The 21,283-nt window shown below is 36.5% G+C and overlaps 1 protein-coding gene across 3 annotated transcripts in view; it reads right to left on the bottom strand.

Moving 5' to 3' along the window:
* LOC127435765 (NEDD4-like E3 ubiquitin-protein ligase WWP2) overlaps positions 1-21,005 on the bottom strand; it is a 62,486-nt gene extending 41,481 nt beyond the window's left edge. For all 3 annotated transcript variants that reach the window (XM_051689442.1, XM_051689444.1, XM_051689443.1), the window contains exons 1-5: positions 20,907-21,005; positions 20,013-20,111; positions 7,975-8,131; positions 7,036-7,157; positions 1,955-2,092 (exon numbers count right to left, since the gene is read on the bottom strand). In XM_051689442.1, coding sequence (XP_051545402.1) covers positions 1,955-2,092; positions 7,036-7,157; positions 7,975-8,131; positions 20,013-20,085 — 490 coding nt within the window. In that variant the 5' untranslated portion in view covers positions 20,086-20,111; positions 20,907-21,005. The remainder of the gene's footprint in view (positions 1-1,954; positions 2,093-7,035; positions 7,158-7,974; positions 8,132-20,012; positions 20,112-20,906) is intronic.
* Between the last annotated feature and the right edge of the window lie 278 nt (positions 21,006-21,283).

The raw sequence follows: 21,283 nt of genomic DNA, 5'->3' as shown, positions 1-21,283 counted from the left end.
GGTTTTATTGAACACTAAAACAGAACAACTAAATACTATGAATGCAAAAATCTAAAAAACATATAAAAATACTTAAAATGATGTCAACTAAGTCCATAAAGATACAATTCAGATCACTTTGGCTTCCTATTTCATCACTTCATAAAATGTGCGTTGAGCATCCTCTAATGTGCAGTCTATGTATGTGCAATCTGGGTCAGTTTACCACACGTGGGACAAGGGGACATTCCAAATATGGAATCTAACACTCTCTAGACAGCCAGTGAGGATGATCTGACACATCTATGACGTGAAGGATAGTGTTTCAGTGAATCGATCCAAGAGAAACCGTCGCCATAGAGACACCATTAGCGATAGCCACCATAGCTTGTTACAACACTTTTTGACTAATATTTCTGGATCGTCTAATCATATTACGCTGAATGTGGGCTTGTTTTATTCGGAGCCGTCTGCAGTTGTGATATGCCACTTTTCACATCATGTTTATTTTTCATGAAGTAATAAACCAAAATGTGACAATGATTCTGTTTTCTCTGTTTCCCATACATGTGCATTGCACAAGCTAATACTCACTGTAGTTTGGTCTCTGAGTGAAACAAATCTGCTCTTTATATTCTACTAATCAATACATTTCAAAAGATAAATATGATTGTTTTGATTGCAAATTTGCAAATTATTAAAATGGAACAGTTCTAATTTTTCAGCAAATTTAAAAGCAGTATGTGAGAATTGGTCAAATCAGCTATATTCATTGCAAAGGTAAGATTCTAAGCTTTCAAATGTTTTGTGCAGATGAAGCAAGTGGTTGTTGAGTAATACCACTATCTATCTATCGATCGATCAGCGCCCCCTCTTGGCCCGGTACTGGGCCGATCTGAGTGTAAGAGGTTAACGGAATCATGCAACTAAATAAAAAGGCAGGGAAGGAATTTATAAATATAATAATTCTTTATACAATATTAAGATACCATAATATAATGGATTAAATATAATGCAAAAATAAAATATAAATAAAATAAGGAATAATAATAATTCTATGAAATAATGACAATAAATCAAACAAAAAAAAGTCACATCAAGTCTAATTGGTTATCAGTTTGTCTTCAGTTTGACACTAAACTTCATTTTTTATAAGGCTATCTATCTTAATATAGAGAATAATTTTTTCGCCTATACTTGTTTTAAAATCTTATTTAAAAAAGCTTAATAAGCCTTTTAAACTTTTTAAACTTTTGTTGTCAGCAAAAACTAGGCAATGTGATATTACTGGGAAGAGGAAAATTCAGTTAATAGTGACAATAGTGATATATTCATTTTATAATTTTTTTTTTAAAAAGTTCACATTTACCACTTTATTACACTTTCATTCTGCTTTCTAGTCGGAAATCATGAGATTAATCACAATTATTTTATTCTATTGACAGCCAAAGTTTCTCCTCGGCTTTAGCTTGCTCACTGGAAGCAATATTCTTTGTAAAACTGCTTGTGAAAAGTACAACTTCCCAGTCCCCATTCGCTATCATTATAAGGAAAAGAGCAGCCAGAATAAAAATAAAAAAAAGTATCATCAACTTTTGTTTTCCATGGAAGAATACGATTATGCGGGTATGGAAATATATGACGGTGAGGATGTAATAATTACTATGCCATTAACACAAAGAAACTTGGTTATTGCTGGTCCCCAATCAAAAATCAGTCTAGATTTCTGTGAAACAGATGAGGTTTGTAAGTGGTCAGTAAACCCACTGACCTCCTCCGCTCAGTTTGTCAGTTCTTGACCAAACAGTTCAAGTACACAGAGTAGATGTGTAGAAAAGTGACTTTCCTACAAACCACAACCTCCTCTCTCGTCCTGCATTTAGTTTTGGTGGAGTCGCATGAATGTGCAGTTGTTCGTGTGTTCAATGAAGTGTGCTCTATGAAGTGTGCATGTGTGTTGGAGAACAGAACTTACTGTCAGAGGCAGCGCGGCCATTGGGCAGAGATCCCAAATCAACAACCAGACCATCCAGACAGACGTTGAGCTCACCGCCTGCTACAACTGAGCCTTTGTTCTCCGTCTGCAGAACCAGACTGAGCTGAACGTTCTCCACTGCCAGAAAGAGACACATTCACGTGTCAGCAAATACATTTTATTTTACATTCTCTACATTTAATTTACATTCACTACATTTTACAAGATAGATTCTTTGTTTTGTCATTTTTTATGGCTGAAATGAGAACGGGGTTAAAGGGGGTTTGGGTAACACTCAGCTGTTTTTGCACTGGAATCTAACTAATATCAGCTTTTCCTATCTCACAATCATATGTGTCAAGAGTTTGAGGCTGGAGAAGTAATCCAGGTCATTTCCTCTTTTCACAGCACAGATCTCCAAAACCAACACAACCCCTTAAACACTGCACGAATGCAAGAATGTGTTTATTTTCTGACATAGTGATCTGTAGGACACATGTGCTGACATAACTTCTGTGGGAACCTTACAAATGTAAAAACAACAATAGCTGGGTTTCTATGTAATTATATGCAAATTTTGGAATATTGCTTAAAAATGCTGGATGGAAACACCAAGATCCGAATGAAATCTCCAAAATGCACAAACATTTTTTACGATCGCTATAGGTGGATACATTTTTATTCGGTAAGAAGACATGCACATAACCTACAATGGAAACACATTTACTGAAAATATTCCTATAGAATTTATATAGCATCAAAAAGCCACATAAATACATAATTTGCACAGAGAATATCATCAATATCCTCACATAGCATTTCAAATGTTACTCTGGTAATTCTGAAAAGTTCGGAGCAACAAAGTCTGTCATCAAAATGATTTGCTACTATTACCTCCCAGAACTGTCTGATAAGTTTTCGCTCCCAGATATTAGACATCTGCCGCATGTAAATTATTACATTTAATAAAAGAGCTTAAACTTCTATTTTCATTGCTATTTAGTGCCAAATTTCCCCAGAAGTAGCCATTTTGTCCTCTTAAAACACATGTGATGGAGCCATAAGCTGGGTCTCCATCTAAATATTTTGAATATTTTAAGCACATTTCTAAAAATGTGACAAAAGAAAATGTGAATTTTTACACGTTTCCATCCATTACATCATCTGGAGGGAACAGCCTTGTCATGCTTTGGATAGATTTGTATTTGCGGTATTGGAGCAAAAGTTTTATTAAATGCTGCCAGAAGACGCTGCAGAATGAGTGTAATATCTCAAATAATGTGGGCTGAAATGGCTATGCCCACAAGCCTCCAGCCTTTGAATACCTGGGAGCACCCATGCTCAAAACTGTTCTGGCAGATTGTAAGGACCCACTTTAACGAACAGCTGTGGGTTAAACACTTAAGAATGTCAAGAGTTATGTTTGAAGAATTGCTTTGTTGTGAGGAGCAGAAACACGTGCACAAATGGTCAAAACACATCACTGTTTTGCGAATAAACTGTTTCCATCAACTTAATGCACATTTTGACATACAAAACTCCAGAAAATCCACCTCTGCCTAGCACAAACTTTTAAGCAAATTTTGAGAGTTAATACTCATATCAAGCATTTCCATTAATTCCATTCAGGTTTTCTTAAAGGGTCATGAAACGCTAAACTACATTTTCTGAGAAGACAATGCCAGCATCCATTCATTTTATGAGAAAAGTGGTTCATTTATGGATTAAGCTATTTTCATCTGGGTTTAAAATCAACATTGAGTCAACGTCACATTATGTGCCATTTCCATGTCCAATAGTGCACTGCAGCGTCATAAGTGTCTTATAATTATTGGGACCACGTGGCCTTATCCAAAGGGAAAGCGCTGTCTCAAGATGTGACCAGCACTTCAAGAAGAAAGATAGACAGACAGACGTTACACCATGCCAGCTTCTATGGCTATTTTGATGGCAAAAAAAAAAAAAAAAAAAAAAAAAGGATAGTTGGATGGAAACCCAGCAATAGCTACTGTGGCTTTTATTCCAAAGAAATTCAGAAAACATTCAATACTGCAGAATATGCGTATATGTCAAGTATAATTACTTAACGTGCAAAGTACTTAAAATACCTCTTTAATCATTAAGTTTGATCAGCTCAGTTTCAATAGTATGTAAACACACGTCTATCCAGTGTATAATTATGTGTACAGTATATTATATTGCAAAACCTAAATAAAGTAAAACTTAGTAGGCCATTTTTCACATCCAGGTTTCTGAAACTTATTAGGGAAACTTTACAGGCTGATGCAACCAAATCAGAAAAAAGGTTTGAATTCTAAAAAATGTTTTATCACTCATAAAACCTTCAATTGAAATGCTCATTCTAAAATGCTTGAAATTAGTTTTGAAGACAAATATAAACTGTGCTTACATTGTATTTAAGTAAGTAAAGGAAAAGCAGCCAACAAGTGTCCAGCATAATGCGAACTCTTTCAAAATTATTAAAAAGAATCTCAGCATACAGCTCATGGAGTTGGTTGATGGAATGAACAGAGTAAGCAGAGCTGGAATCTACACAATGGGTGAACACTTTAATTTCAAAACAGAAGTTCCAGGCAAGGGACCGGATTCATGAAGTCTTCTTAATGACCATTTTCTTCTTAATTTCTAACTTAAGAAAAAAAGTTAACAATATTTTGTTTTTCCGAAAAAAATACTTGTTAAGAAAGGTCTTTTTCTTAAGATTGTTCTGATGAAAAAACGTAAGCAGAATTTGAAAAAAATCAGGGGAAAAATATCTTCCCATTTTAACATCTCATCTGTCAACAAATACCCAGTGTCGTGGGGTGTATTATTTGTATTATTATAGTCAGTTGAAGACATAAGTTTACATACACCTTAGCCAAATACATTTAAACTCAGTTTTTCACAATTCCTGACATTTAATCGTAGAAAACATTCCCTGTCTTAGATCAGTTAGGATCACTATTTTAAGAATGAGAAATGTCAGAATAATAGTAAAGAGAATTATTTATTTCAGCTTTTATTTCCTTCATCACATTCCCAGTGGATCAGAAGTTTACAGACACTTTGTTAGTATTTGGTAGCATTGCTCGCACATACTTTTTCAATTCTGCCCAAAATCAGACTGAGGTCAGGGCTTTGTGATGGCCACTCCAATACCTTGACTTTGTTGTCCTTAAGCCATTTTGCCACAACTTTGGAGGTATGCTTGGGGTTATTGTCCATTTGGAAGACCCATTTGCAACCTAGCTTTAACTTCATGGCTGATGTCTTGAGATGTTGCTTCAATATATCCACATAATTTTCCTTCCTCATGATGCCATCTATTTTGTGAATTGCACCAGCCCTCCTGCAGCAAATCACCCCCATAACATGATGCTGCCACCCCCATGCTTCACGGTTGGGATGGTGTTCTTCGGCAAACATAACGATGGTCATTATGGCCAAAAAGTTCCATTTTTGTTTCATCAGACCAAAGGAATTTCTCCAAAAAGTAAGATATTTGTCCCCATGTGCATTGCAATCTGTAGTCTGGCTTTTTTATGGCAGTTTTGGAGCACTAGCTTCTTCCTTGCTAAGCAGCCTTTCAGGTTATGTCGATATAGGACTTGTTTTACTGTGGATATAGATACTTGTCTACCTGTTTCCTCCAGCATCTTCACAAGGTCCTTTGCTGTTGTTCTGGGATTGATTTGCACTTTTCACACCAAACTATGTTCATTTCTAGGAGACAGAATGCGTCTCCTTCCTGAGCAGTATGATGGCTGCGTGGTCCCATGGTGTTCATACTTGTGAACTATTGTTTGTACAGATGAAAGTGGTAACTTCAGGCATTTGGAAATTGCTCCCAAGGATGAATCAGACTTGTGGAAGTCCAAAAAATTTTTTCTGAGGTCTTGGCTGATTTCTTTTTATTTTCCCATGATGTCAAGCAAAGAGGCACCGAGTATAAAGGTAGGCCTTAAAATACATCCACAGATACACCTCCAATTCAGTACACCTATCAGAAGCTAATTGTCTAAAGGCTTGACATCATTTTCTGGAATTTTCCAAGCTGCTTAAAGGCACAGTTAACTTAGTGCATGTAAACTTCTGACCCACTGGAATTGTGATATAGTAAATTAAAAGTGAAACAATCTGTCTGTAAATAATTGTTGGAAAAATTATCATGCATGTGTCATGCATAAAGTAGATGTCCTAAATGACTTGCCAAAACTATAGTTTGCTAATATGAAATCTGTGGAGTGGTTAAAAAATGAGTTTTAATGACCTAAGTGTAACTTCTGACTTCAACTGTATACTTGTAGCAGCCAAACATATTTGGAATATTGCAAAAGTGAAATTAAAAAAAGGGAAATCAGCGCATGGAAGCAAACAGAACCGAACTTGGAGCACATCTGTTACTCGGAACAAGAGAGCACAGAACTGCTCTGAAAACACTGTAATAATGCACCAAGAGAGTACAGCCAGGACAGAGCACATAATCTATGTATTCATTTTATTCAGTCGCAGCCTTTTGCAGTTTAATAAGGTCATATAGTGATTTAAATTTTGATTAATTGTGCAGCTCTACAAAACACTTAAATGAAAATAAGTGTCGTAAAAGAAATAGTTATCCCAAAAAAAAAAAAAAATGCGGTCATAAATGTTTTCACATAAATTAATTAAAACATCTTCGTTTGTGTTCCGCAGAAGAATGAAGTCAAATGGGTTTGGAACGGCATGAGGGTAAGTCAATGATGACAGGATTATCATTTTTGGGTGAATTGGGTATTACGTAGTAACCATATAGTTCAAGTAATAAAGCACTCGAGGCCATGCTATTATGTGAATATTCACAACGCAGCACAGCCTCTCCTTTTTTACTGCTTCATCAAAACATGATCTGTTTTGTGTTTCATCTTATTATTGCTGATTATATTGTCCTATTCAAAGGTCTAATGTCACTGGCATTGATTTTAATCCTTATATGAGCAATAACTGCAGTCTCAATACAGGTTTGTGGAGTTTCATTATCCATTGAACATAACAGAGACTCTTCTGTTCCTGTGTGTGTGTGTGTGTGTTCGTGCTCTTACTCTTGCCATCGTGTGTTCGTAGAGTGTCCAGTAAGTCAATAGTGGCACTGCCTAAAAGCTCCTTCCTCAAAGTGTGACAACTCCACAACTTCAGGTCTAAACGACTCTGAGGAGTCACATTCCTGTGGAAAAAAAATATTCATCTAACAGAAGCCATCATGCAGATGCATAACTGTTTAACCTCGCATTAGTTCTTACAGTAATATCTGTATCTTTCATGACGCAAACATGTTTAAGTAAAGATTTTCAGAAACATTTCACAAACTGTAAATGTAAATGTAAATAAATGTCTTTGCGCTCTTCTTAGGGTGAAGAAATCAAGGGTAAAACAACTTAGACTGATAGAAGGCATAGACTGATTGATTGATTGCGAAGGGAACGTATTTGTGTCCTTGAAATCAGTAATATATTATAAAATAGCTGTGTATCGTTTCGAAGGCTGTTGCTAGGTAGGACGTGTAGGCTGTGGTATACGTAATATGGTTGCTATGACAGCACGCATGCCTAGCGCTCAGCCTGCACAAGCACTCTGAAATGAATCTCCGAGGTAAGCTTTAACAATGTAAAGGGGAAAAGAAAATGGATTTTCTGGCTGTATTTTATATTTACTTTATAATACTATATTTTATTATTATTTAAAGTTTTATATACATTTACACCCATCTACAGAGGTACACCGTTTTTCAAAGACATTTCGTTCGTTTACACAAAGAAATGTGGGTTGTGAGTACCCATGAAGGATACACCTCAAGCATCCTCCGAATTCCAGTGAAAGAAGGTCGCATTCGAAGGCTGCATTCTGAGTGTCCTACCTGCATTTCTAAAATGAGAAAGCCTCGACGATGACATATGCAACCATCAAATGCGACCTCCGGAGCACATAGCCTTCGAATCGAGACACAGCTACAATGTCATGTTGGCAACTAGGAGCTGTCTTACAGGGTGAGGTCCTCATTCCACTGCAGCTCGAGGTGTCCCGTGCATTTGCCTGTTTTTTTTGTTTCACTGGTCAAACCGTCAGCAGTCACCTCCACAAACGAACTCAAACGAGAGTGACGACTTGGCAGCTTCGGAGACTGAGGCTTAGCTGACAACACTAGGAGAAAAGAGCAGAACAGAATTACAACACAAAATTGAATAGAATGCATTAGCACAGAACACAGAAAAGAACAGAATTAGATCACAGTAGATTACAATAAAATACAGAATAAAATACAACAGAGAATAGAATAGAATAAAATAGAATAGAATAAAAACATGAGTAACAATCAAACTTCAAATTATTAAAAATGATTGGATAGAAGAATGACAATCTTTTAAATTAAAATAGAAATTGTATATTTAATAAGTTCTGAACATATCTTTACCTATTATGGATTATCAAACAATTAAACTTAAAGCTGAAGTGGGTCACTTTTTCAGTGTTAAAATACTTTCTTCTTGCAGCTATGCAGCTACAACTATAAGCCATTAATAGGTACATTTTTTCCAAAACTGTAAACACTGTGTCTCTGTGGCACTATAAAAATTCCTGTGTTTATTTTGAGTGACTCACTTAGACCCACCCCAACAATGTTACTCAACCAATGGTGTGAGTTGGGGGTGGGACTATCTGACTGTTTGAACAGCCGCAAATGAGGGGCGTATTCAGAAATCTGTTTTGAAAACATTGTTTATTTTTGTAATTCCATTCGGTGGCGATAGTGTTGCAGAAATAGCATACTTCTGCTTTAAGACTGCTGACATACTACATGTCCAAAGCTCAAGACCAGATATTTCTTCAACTGAGTCAAGATTCACTGTTATTACCATTGAATACAACCAAAATACACAAAAGCTTTGGTTGATACCGATTTTAACACACACACAAAAGAAAACTAAAAGCTGATATCGATATTTTGCCACAAAGAGGTAAAAATAAATTACCTTTTTTTAATTGTTCTAACAATAAAAAATTACATCTGTTGAACACATGATTTTCAACAAATTTTAAAGGTACTGCAAGTGATTTTTTTCATGGAAAGGTATGCAAAAAATGTTCCTACTCCCTGAGAGATATTACTGAAAACAACAGTTTCTGCACGATATCAGTCTCAAAAAAGCTCATTTGGTATCTCTGGAGAGCAGGGTTTTGGAAAGAGGGGGTGTGGCTAATCCATCAGCTCAGTCTCATTGACACAGAACGGCTAAAATCATTTACAGCACCTTTAATGCCATATTCTGATTTATAATTTGTCAGTTGAGGGTGCTATTTGGCTACTGTTGTGTTTGACAATCGTGAGAGCATGCTTTGTGTCAGTTTCAATGGTATCGATGCGGTGGTTTGGAAAGAGGGAGCGTGGCTAAATCAACGGCTCGGTCTTGTGGACATCAGAATGGCTAGAATTACAGCACTTTTAATATGACAAATGATGTTTTTAAGGGTCCAAGCACCGAAGGTGCTGGAACCCTATTGTATCCATACTGATTTTCTTCTTATTAGGGGCCAAGAACTGAAGGTGCTGTGGCACCTATTGTTTTCATTAGTTAGGGGTTCAAGCCTGAAGGGCTAGAATCCCTATTGCTTTTGTCAGGATTTTTATTAGGGGTTCAAGCCCAAGGGCTGAAACCCTATTGTATTTGTCAGGATTTTTAGGGTGCCAAGCACTGAAGGTGCTGGAACCCTATTGTATCCATTAGGATTTTCTTATTATTATGGGTTCAAGCCCAAAGGGCTAGAAACCCTATTGTTTTTGCTCGGATTTGCATTTATCAGGGGTTCAATCCCGATGGGATTTATTCCCGATCATCAATTATTTGAAAAATCTACTTTTGTGAACTAATCAGAGGTTTTTCGTCCGATCAAAATGAAACATTTACATTTTACATTTACATTTATTCATTTGGCAGATGCTTTTATCCAAAGCGACTTACAAAAGAGGAAAACATAAGCGAATCATCTTAGGAGACAGTGGTATAAAAAGTGCTGTATTACAAAGTATCACTAGCATCATAATAGTATTCAAAACAGAATAAAGTGCAACAGAAATAGTAATTTATTTTATTTTTTTTTTTTTTTTTAATGACTGGTTAAGTGCTCATGGAAAAGATGTGTTTTTAGTCATTTTTAGTTCAGCTTCATGGATGGAGTTGGGAAGGTCGTTCCACCAACGTGGTACGATGAAACCAGTTTATAAAGATTGTTTGGAGTCCCTACATCAATAATTATAAAAAAAATTTTGAACTTTGTTTTACATGCCTATAATAGACCAATGAAATCATGTGGGCGGTGCCTAAAACACTTATAAGGCTATAACTCCTGAACCCAATGAGCAATCTCAACCAAACTTGAGACAAATCTGTAGAGAATCAATGTACGGACACAAGATAAATTTGCCTGGGATTAATTCATTTATTTTGTTGGTGTTGGATGGATAGGGACAGAGTGGACTTTAATTTCTTTATTTGGATAGAATTTAAGTAAGTCATATTAGATCAGTGTCTTACACAAACTATGAGACAGGTATACTTTTAGCCAACCTTGACCAAAAATAACCTTATTTCGACAGATTTTACACCCGTTGTCACCCGGCGTTTTGGTGGCTTTTTTATTAATTTTTTTTAATTAATTTTTTCCATGTTTTCACCCAATTTAGAATGGCCAATTCCCAGTGCGCTTTTTAAGTCTTCGTGGTCATGTAGTGATTCGCCTCAGTCCGGGTGGCGGAGGATGAATCCCAGTTGCCTCCGCATCTGAGACCATTAACCCGCGCATCTTATCACGTGGCTTGTTGAGCACGTTACCACGGAGACATAGCGCGTGTGGAGGCTTCACGCCATCCACCGCGGCATCCACGCTCAACACATTTAACTCTCAGCTCAAACCACGCGCCCCACCAAGAACGAACCACACTATAGTGACCACGATGAGGTTACCCCATGTGACTCTACCCTCCCTAGCAACCGGGCCAATTTGGTTGCTTAGGAGACCTGGCTGGAGTCACTCATCACGCCCTGGGATTCGAACAAGCGAACTACAGGGGTGGTAGCCAGCATCTTTTACCACTGAGCTACCCAGGCCCCCACGTTTTGGTGGCTTAAAAAAAATCCTGGTGGAGTATGCCCAGTTCCCCTAAGAGGCTTAGCCCCCCTTTCCATTAATCTCTAGTGACATCCCGGCTTGTGAGCACAATTTTTAAACTTAACAAAACTTAATATTCATGCACAAAAGAACATTCTTTTCTTACAGGTAACATGCAAAATGTCATAAATTTGGCAGTGCTATAAGAGAAGAAATAGCTGGTTTGTCCACCAGAGGGAGCCACAAGACAAAAACATTTTAAATGTCTGACTCCACAGAAATTCTAACACACTATATTTTGCCACAGCCCCTGTAAATCAGATAAACTTTTGAGGCCTGAAATCTTTGTCCGTCAGCCGCAATGTGTGCTTTCAAATCCAGGGTGCGAGTGCGATGGCTCATCTTGGTGTCTGCGTAATTACCGCTTCCCTGTAGGCAGGGACACAGGACAAAGACGGTTCTCTCGAGAAGAAATGAGAAAACAGCATTAATTCGGCACTTAATGACAGCAGTTACAAGCGACAGGTGAACGATTCTGAGCTCAACATTTACACAATAAGATATTTTTAAATGTCTGTTTTGATAAATAGTCATGGATGTCAAATAACAATAATAAAAAAAGGGTTATGGTTTATATCAGCGGCCACCAATTAGCAGACCGTGGTCAGGGTCCGGACCTCGGCTGTGTTCCATTCAGACCGTGAGACTTCATGACATCGTCTGACCCATCTCTCCATTTCTGCACTTCAAGTGATCAGCGCAACAAAAAAAACGGGCAGTGTATAGCGCAAGCACTTGGACGTAGATAGCACTGATCTTTCAGCACTGTATCCTCAAAATATTTTTCTCTATTACAGAACATGCTTCATTTATACCCTTTTGCGCTCCGCGCTCATTGCTAGACGTAGCGTCGTGCTCAGATTTGCAGATGTGACTATTTTAACGACAGTAGGCAGTAGCAGAAAATACAGTGAGCAGAAGTATAGATACTGGCATCTTTCGCTAAAACACACTGCAGAAAACAAGAATGAAGCAAAGTGAACTTCATGTGCCTGAAATGAATCTGACCGTTCAGCTAAACCAGGTTTGTGACAGGACAACGTGCTTCCAGAGCGCCTTTAAACAAGTATGCTTTTTTATGTCTAAAATTGCTTTTATTATGATCAGCATGTTTAAAGTCTTTCACAAACGGATTATTTTTTTGAATTAATCAAAGATGTCATCATCTCTGGCATAACTGGCAAGGAAAAACAACCAGAAATGTGATATTACTAGTAATATAGTGGAGTTCTCATGAGAATGTCTCCATTATTTGATATTATATTCCATTTATAGGCCTACTTAATTTTAGCTAACAGTATTTTAATCTTTACTATTGTGATGCACATTGTTTGTTGATGGGAGATTTTCACTTTATGGAAAATATAAAAACGGTCCATTCAGACTTTTACATTTTTCCACATTTTCTCTCAGGGTACCCCTGAACCCTCATAATGTATCTTTCTTTAGTCACAAGGCTGATATCAAAAAATATTCAAACACAAATACTGGACTGCTGTCATTCAGCTTCAAAACAAACTGATTTTATGCACTCGGTTGATGAACTTAATGAAATATTTTAATCTTTTGGTCGAATATTCCCCAAACCCCACTACTTTGGCTTTGTCTACTTTTAACTTCATAATCCTTGCCTAATTTTGAAGAGACTATTTTGACTTAATGATTTTTTTTTCTTTTACGAAGTACTATTCTTGCCAACTTGGACATTTAGAATAACTATTTCTTAAAATTACAATTAAATTAAAAATAAGCAGTCAGTGTCATCAAAAAAGTAGAACAAAAATGAAATTTGTATATAACAAACATTTCCAGGGTTGACTTCCATGGTGAAAAAACATCTAAATATTTTGACCAGTAGAGCTCACACGATGACAAAAAACGTTTCATTTTGGTGGCATTGGCCAAATTACTGACACAATAACTACACTTTGAAGCATGAATTAAATGTGTTGGGTGAGTTACTACATTTTGCAGACATGCAATAGAGTTGTGATGTCCCATAAAACAGTTGTGACAATTGCACTTACAGTTTAGAGAATGTTAAGACTGTTTCAAAAAATGAGCCAAAACGATTGAGAACAACTGTAAGATAGTAACATTCAAAGCGACACACATAGCAGAGAACCCAGATAGCACATGTACGTCTTTGAAATGTCTGTTTTAGATCTTTTCATCTGGAAAGCATTATAATCTAATTAAAATCTGCTAAACATCTTAAAAATATCAGATTTACAAACATTCTAAATCATAAACATCTCAAAGACATCTGCTGAATGTCTTATTGACATCAGAGGGGAAACATCTTTTAGACGTATTACAGATGAGCAAACAACCTAAAAAATACATTTTCCAGATGTAAACACACATCAAATAGACATCTGAGAGATGTACCTGTGCTATTAGGGAATAGACTGGGCACGCGACTACAAATGCTCGGAAACCGTGAGTGCTTCAGGGCTCGAGATTTCCCCCATTCATTTTCTCCATTGTCATGTCAACATTAACAGACTGGGTGATTACATGAGAAGACTCATTTCAGTAAGTTGTGCTGTATCTTTCAACATACCCTCTGATATTCATTTTTGTTTTTGTTTTTGTGCTCGACATTGGAGAGTGAGAGCATTCTGCCCTGCAAATCTGTCACACACAGCATTAAAGAGAATGGACAAAACATTTATTGTCTGAATTTCGTGATAAAAGTGACAAATTGAAAGCTGAAACTAAAATTGTGTTTCTCAAAAATCTACTTCTCACTCAAATGATGGAGCATATCACATTTGTGGATATGTTGCTGTAGCTTGTGCTGTTCAGTGCTTCAAATCTGCGTTAAGTATGTGCAGATAATGATGAGACCAGATGCCGGTTTAGCTGCTGCGGATCTGTGTGGATTTCTATTAATGGTTCAGTGCGGATTGACAACAAGCAAAACCAAAGTAGAAAGCGAATGGCTATGTGAAGCACTTTTGTACATCTGTTGTCAGCATCATTTTTCAAAATAAAAGTCCCAGATTTAATGAACTAATTTTGAAATTAATACAAACATGAATTACATTGTAAAAATAAAGTAAATAAATTAAAAGTAATATAAAATAACATTTTATCAAATCTTCTTTTGTCTGCTCCCGTATATCCGCATATTTGACGGCACAGCTTTTATGCTGGATACTTTTAGGATATCAAATAATATGGTGAAATTAGCTTTATATTCATATGCTCAGAAAAAATTACAATAATTGAAGATTAATTTTAATATCTGCTACACAGCTAATGGTAAAACTGTCCATATTATACACAGTCTATATGCAATTTGGAACAAAACACATTTATATTTGTGATCTGGGATAGATGGTCCTTTTTTATTCCAATAATCTTCAGTTTATTTGGGAGGTGGGGGTTCTGATGTTCTGCATGCTTCTATAACATCATCATAGCAATATCGTATCGCATATCGCATTTTTCCTCAATATCGTGCAGCCCTACAGCTTATTAACATACGATTTTTCATCATACAATAAATGCAATATCTATTTTTTTTATGTCTGGCTTGTCAGGACCAAGTTTTTTGATGGCTAATTTATCTGAATTTGCAATAGAAACAACACGCTGTTGCACACAAGTTTATCAATAGCGGTCGCCATGTTCACAATCTGTAAGACTGCTGGCGCACACTAAGTTACCTTTGGTTTGATACTTCACTTTGGGCATGCTCATTTCTGGCCCACTGCATCTCAATGAGGGCTCACTGCAGTACCATATTTGACCACAGATTTCCATTGGAAAAATAAGAGGCACTGTGGTATTCAGGAGAGCAGCAGTTTCTCTGCCCCATATGCACGTACCTCTATCATACAACGTCTAACAGAGTTTTCAGATCAATTATTTACGACTTAAAGAAATGATTCAAGTCTCATAAAAGGCTTTTAAATATACATTTCAGCATTTTGAACATTACAGGTTAACAAATACATTAATGGAATGTTTTCAAATGGATGAATATTTAGGTGGGCTCTGCCCTACCTGCCCATATGGACGAGCTGTGCCTGTGTATACAGTAATAAAATCAGAGACCCTCTCCTCAATTCACATTCATTGTGCATTTCGGCAGAGAATTTATAGTAAAAGACTTAAACATTGATCTGTTTCTCCCCCATTTATAATTTTGCTTCTAAAGATATGGATTTAAACAGTCGTATTCTATGCTGCCTTTGTGTGTTTTTTGCAGCTTCATAATTTTTGTCCCAGTTCACTTTTCAACAAATTTAGTTTAGACAAGATGTATTCTGTCAATTCATATTATTTGGCATCCACTGGATCATTTCTGTCAATTCTGATTATTTTGGTCATCTCTCCTCATGTGCTTGGACCCAGATGATTGCCGCTTGCGGCTATATTTATTATTATTATTATTCTCCCATAAAAGTTATCATGGAGACCAAAACGTAAGGTCTAGAAACATGAAACTTTAAAGAATGGTAGTAGTCACACAACTTGCACATGTTCATTCACCGATCGGTCAATAGGTGGCGTTATAACAAAGGTAAATGCTTTTTGGGCCATAACTTCTGAACCGAAAGGGCTAGAATCAAAATTATTGTTTCCTCTGATTCATTTAGTCAGGTCCTACTAAATATATGTATATCTCTGATTTCACTCCCATCTATAATTTTATTCCATCATTTAGAATTTTTTGAAAAACCTACTTTTTCAAACTCCCCCTAGACCATTAGTCCGATCAGCACAAATTTTATATATATCATCCATCAGACCAGACAAGTAGCCTGATTAAAATCTCAATAATGAATGTTGGCTCAATTGCACGGGATTGCAGGGATTGAGCACAAGTTTAATCATTCCCGCATGTTTCACTTTCAAAATGCGGGGAATTCCCTCTATCGTGTTGCCCTCTTTCCCTCTCACCTTCACTCGTGCAGCTTTCAGCAGCTTGTAAGCGCGCGCAATGGGAAAGCGTATCTACTGAACTTTAGATTTTACATATATAAACGGGTATAAACCTGTTAATTGGACATGCGAATGGTGTTGTACCACGTCTCTAAGCGAGTGATGTGATAAAACTATTGCTCCTGTTTATAATCAACAAAGATGTCTTCATGGCAAGTGTGCAACATTGGAGAAATCGAATTTTGTTTCATCATATCGTGGCGCTCCCTCATAAAACAGCAAGAAAGTCAGAAATAGCAAAAGCAATGTGTGTAATAATACCGTCTGTAGAGTGAAGAGAAATGCTTAAAACAGACTTATGCACCCGTTACATCTCATCTTTCTAGAACTCCCTCTAATGTATGTATCCGAGGTATTTTCTCTGCCATGTGAATCAGACAATTTTAATAAGTATATAACAATGTACATAATAATAATATTAACACTGTAACATTAATAAATTACACACAATTAAAACATCAATCTTTAATATGTGTGTCTGTTTTGAATATTCAACATAACTGATTTAGCAGCAAGGTTCTCTCAGGATTTTATCTGTTAACATTTTCAAAGCATTTTGTCAATATTAAACAACCGTTTTTAATGCAACTGGTGAGAACTGAGCTGTATTCTCAAAGAGATGATTTACCCAAAAATGAAAATTGGGTAACACTTTGCAAAAATGTTCCATTTGTTAACATCAGTTAACTACATCAGTTAACAATAAACACTTTTCTATAATTTATTAATCTTGGTTAATGTTAATTCCAACATACAGTATATGAATACATTTTCATACATTAAAATAAAAAGTTGTATGTTAACATTAGTTCATGCATTATGAACAAACAATGAACAGTTGTATTTTTTAGTAACTAACATTAACTAAGATTGATAAATGCTGTAAAATATTGTTCATTGTTAGTTCATGGTATCTAATGCATTATCTAATGTTAATGAACCTTATTGTAAAGTGTAACAAAAATTCTGTCATTATTACTCGCCTTCATGTTGTTCCAAAACCGTCTGACTTTCTATCTTCCGTGGAACTCAAAAGATGTTAGGGAGAATGTGAGTTTCAGTCTCAATCCACTTTTATTTTATGGGAGAGTAAAGAAAAGATGCAGTGACAGTGAATAGTGACTGTGAACTAACATTCTGTCAAAAATCTAATTTTGTGTTCCTCAGAAGAGAGAAATTCATACAGGTTTGAGGGTGAGTAATGATTTACCGTCTTTCTGCACTGTGTTCTTAATCCCTATTAGGTGTAAATGATGATGATGGAGGCTTTTCTCTTTTTTTTCTTTTTTAACTTTTACTAGTAACTTTTTTACTCAGACAAGTGAATGATCAATTTACTTGTCAGAAGGACAAGCACATGACAATGCTTAATGTCGAGCCCAGGCCAGTATGTCAACTTTTTTTTTTTTTAAAACAGTGGTAACAAAAATTGTCAATACAATTAACCTAAAAGCTCATCTAAAATATAACCATCCCATCCAGTTTTCCGAGCTGGGAACAAAAACTGTAGTTGGAGATGGAGAGGGGCCTTCCCGACTTAATTTTTTTTTGACATTCCAATTCCAGTGTCTGAATGTTCTTAAGAATTAAAAGTTCAGGGGGCCTGGGTAGTTCAGCGAGTATTGACGCTGACTACAACCCCTGGAGTCACGAGTTCGAATCCAGGGTGTGCTGAGTGACTCCAGCCAGGTTGGCTTGGATTGACTGTCTCAGAAGCGGAGGCAACTGAGACTTGTCCTCCACCACCTGGATTGAGGTGAGTAACCGCGCCTACTAAGTAGTGGGAATTAGGCATTCCAAATTGGGAGAAAAGGAGATAAAAATTCAAAAATAAAAACAAAAACAAAAACAAAAAACAAAAACAAAAAAGAATTAAAAGTTCGGGGCCTGGGTAGCTCAGCACATAAAGATGCTGACTACCACCCCTGGAGTCACAAGTTCGAATCCAGGGTGTGCTGAGTGACTCTAGTCAGGCTTCCTAAGCAACCAATTGGCGCGGTTGCTAGGGTGAGTAGAGTCACATGGGGTATCCTCCTCATGGTCACTATAATGTGGTTCTCGCTCTCTGTGGGGCGTGTGGCGAGTTGTGCGTGGATGCCGCGGAGAATAGCATCAGCCTCCACATATTTAGGTCTCCGCGGTAACGCGCTCAACAAGCCACGTGATAAGATGCACGGACTGACGGTCTCAGATTCGGAGGCAACTGAGATTCATTCTCCGCCACCCAGACTGAGGCGAGTCACTACGCCACCACGAGGACCTATAGCGCATTGGGAATTGGGCATTCCAAATTGGGAAGAAAAGTGGACAAAAAAGAAAAGAAAAAAAAAGAATTAAAAGTTAACTGCTCTTTGAAAGGGTGTACTTGCATTATTATGCTATTATATTATCATTATATCCATGGCATAAAATGGTCTTAAAATGACAATAATATCATTTATCGCAATTATTTCTGCGACAATATATCATCCATCAAAAGTAGTTATCGTGACAGGCCTATCTATAGCCACTATTTGGCAAGCGATCATTTTGACAGACTTTGCTAGTTGAGTTGTAATGATAAATTATTTCATATTGCTGCACTGCTTAGTGTGAAGGGTTTATGAATATACACACAAAATGTTTGATATACAATGAGTACTTTCTAAATAAACTTGATAATTTATAGATATTGATTTCAAGATAGACTAGCAGGGTTACTGCAGAGTTTTTAAAATCAAATTTAAGACCTTTTTCAAGACCTGAACAAATAAAATTAATACCGTATCCCCATATCAAAACAAACTCACATAATCTCAAAATAAATCATGTTTCACAGACTCTTAAACAGGCAGGGGCACACATTCAACATGGCCTTAACACTGCAGTAAAACAGGGTAGGATATATGCAAGTTTAAAATATATATCACATTAAAATTGGTTTATGTACCATTATATAAACAAATACAAATTAGAGGTCAACAGATATTGGATTTGATAATGTGTTGAAAGAAAGCCAGTTAGTCTGCCAATAGTTTTTTTAATTGGTAGCATATATTACATGTTCTAAGTCTTTCCTTCCTCTTATTTTGAAATGTTTGCGCTTCACTACTTCAGCTGCTCATTCAAACAGATAAGGGAAATAAAATGTGCACTCCTACAATGATCTACAGCATATTACAATATAAACAATTAAAAGCAAACATTGTTTTATTTCATCAACACTACATCATCATCATCAACAGTTGATCATTAGTGATAGCTTGTCATAAATTTTCGATATGTCCTAATAATTATGAACTGCTCTGCAACAGCTGGAAACATTCACAAGCCCCCGCGTGCTTGGAGAAAATACAACAGTGTTGCATTTTCACTCTGAAGGATGCGGCGCATGCATTTATTTAATTAAATCATATTCTTTTGAAGTTTGATAATCACATTAGGTCATATCATGATTCCTGTCTTTCTGCCCTAAAATTTAAGTCACATGAATAAGTAGATATAGAGGTGTACCTAATAAAGTGTATGTATATGTATATACATATATACATACACACACAAACACCTTTAGTATTAAACTATTAAACTGATGCAAGCATTTATATTTTGATTCCTACAAACTGCAGTAACCTCATATTTTGTCAAACCATATAATCTGCTCATGGACATTCAGAAAATGTAAGTGAATGTGTCCTGACATAAATGCAGCTGATGTTACAACTATTATGCAGTGCACACCCCCCTCTAGAGGACACACAACACACTGCAATAACACATAAAGCTCTGAGATGTCATACCAGCTGATAAATCAAATCAAACTGATCAGATAAGGATGAGTCATTCACACTCCTGCACAAATGTGATGCTGAGACAGGGCTTCTGATAAATGATCTGTATTAGGTGAGACTGGGATTCTTACCCTTCAAGGTCAACTGTGATTTCTCTGTGGCCTGAATGCTGGCAGACTGAGACACACTGGCAGATGCCATCATCACAGCACATCACAGCACAGCTACGCCTGAAACACGCAAACACACAGTTACAACATTGTCAGAACACAGTTAGGGAATTTCAAAGCAGATATTCACTCAGCTACTGTAAATGTCTGTGATTGGATATAATAAAACAGTGGCATGTATTGCGTTTACTGAGTGTATCACGAAGCATAAAATCAAACACACAGTGATCTTTCAGTTGAAGCACCTCTCTCTCTCTCTCTCTCACTCACTCACACACACAGAGAGAGAGAGAGAGAGACTAGAGTTTATTGCATGATTATTTGACCCAAACAGTTAAACTATCAACAGTTAAACAATATAACAATAAAATGCCATCAGTAAAGAGTGAATATATAACTTCTAAATCTATATCATGATAAAATAAGAAGCCGCCACATTCCGATATTGACATATGTCAATCACTGCTGTTGCTAACCAGACATCAACAAACAGTAATAAATTAAACATATGAAGTAGAAACATGAAACAGTTTACAGCGAAATCGGCACATAACATCGCATTTATTCTTGGCACTTGATTTAGACAGCATAGATACTCAATCTGAGATTACTTCTGCAGTCAATAAACGTTTATAATCATAAAACATAATTTGCAATCGTTTATAATGTTCAGTTGAATGTCGCGTGATGTGTAAATGTCGCTGTTTGACAAACCACACATCATTCATGCGTCACAAAAGACACATTAAACACAAAACCGTCAACAACACAACACAAAAACAGTGTACAGACTAATTATACATAGTTTAAGCGGTTATCTGCTTATGATAATGATACAAATGTATTTATTCGTACCTTTTATCTACCGTGAGTCTATGAAGAGCAGACCGTCATTTCCGCTTTAATGTCACGATCACGTGACTAACAGGCACGCACTGAATGGTGACTTTTCTTCTTCGTCTTCTTCTTCTTCTTCTGATTTTATTGGCGATTCGCAAACTAGCTCATGGCGCATTACCGCTACCAACTGGACAGGAGGTGGCCAAAATTTTGGAATAATGTACAGATTTTGCTGTTTCGCAAGGAAATTGGTACTTTAATTTACCAAAGTGACATTCAACTGATCACAAAGTATAGTCAGGACATTACTGATGTAAAAAAACCAGCACCATCACTATTTGAAAAAATACATTTTTGATCAATTCTAGACAGGCCCCATTTCCAGCAGCCAT

The sequence above is a fragment of the Myxocyprinus asiaticus genome, chromosome 46, assembly GCF_019703515.2.
Source record: "Myxocyprinus asiaticus isolate MX2 ecotype Aquarium Trade chromosome 46, UBuf_Myxa_2, whole genome shotgun sequence".
NCBI lineage: Eukaryota > Metazoa > Chordata > Actinopteri > Cypriniformes > Catostomidae > Myxocyprinus > Myxocyprinus asiaticus.
This window is presented reverse-complemented; position numbering and strand designations above follow the sequence as displayed.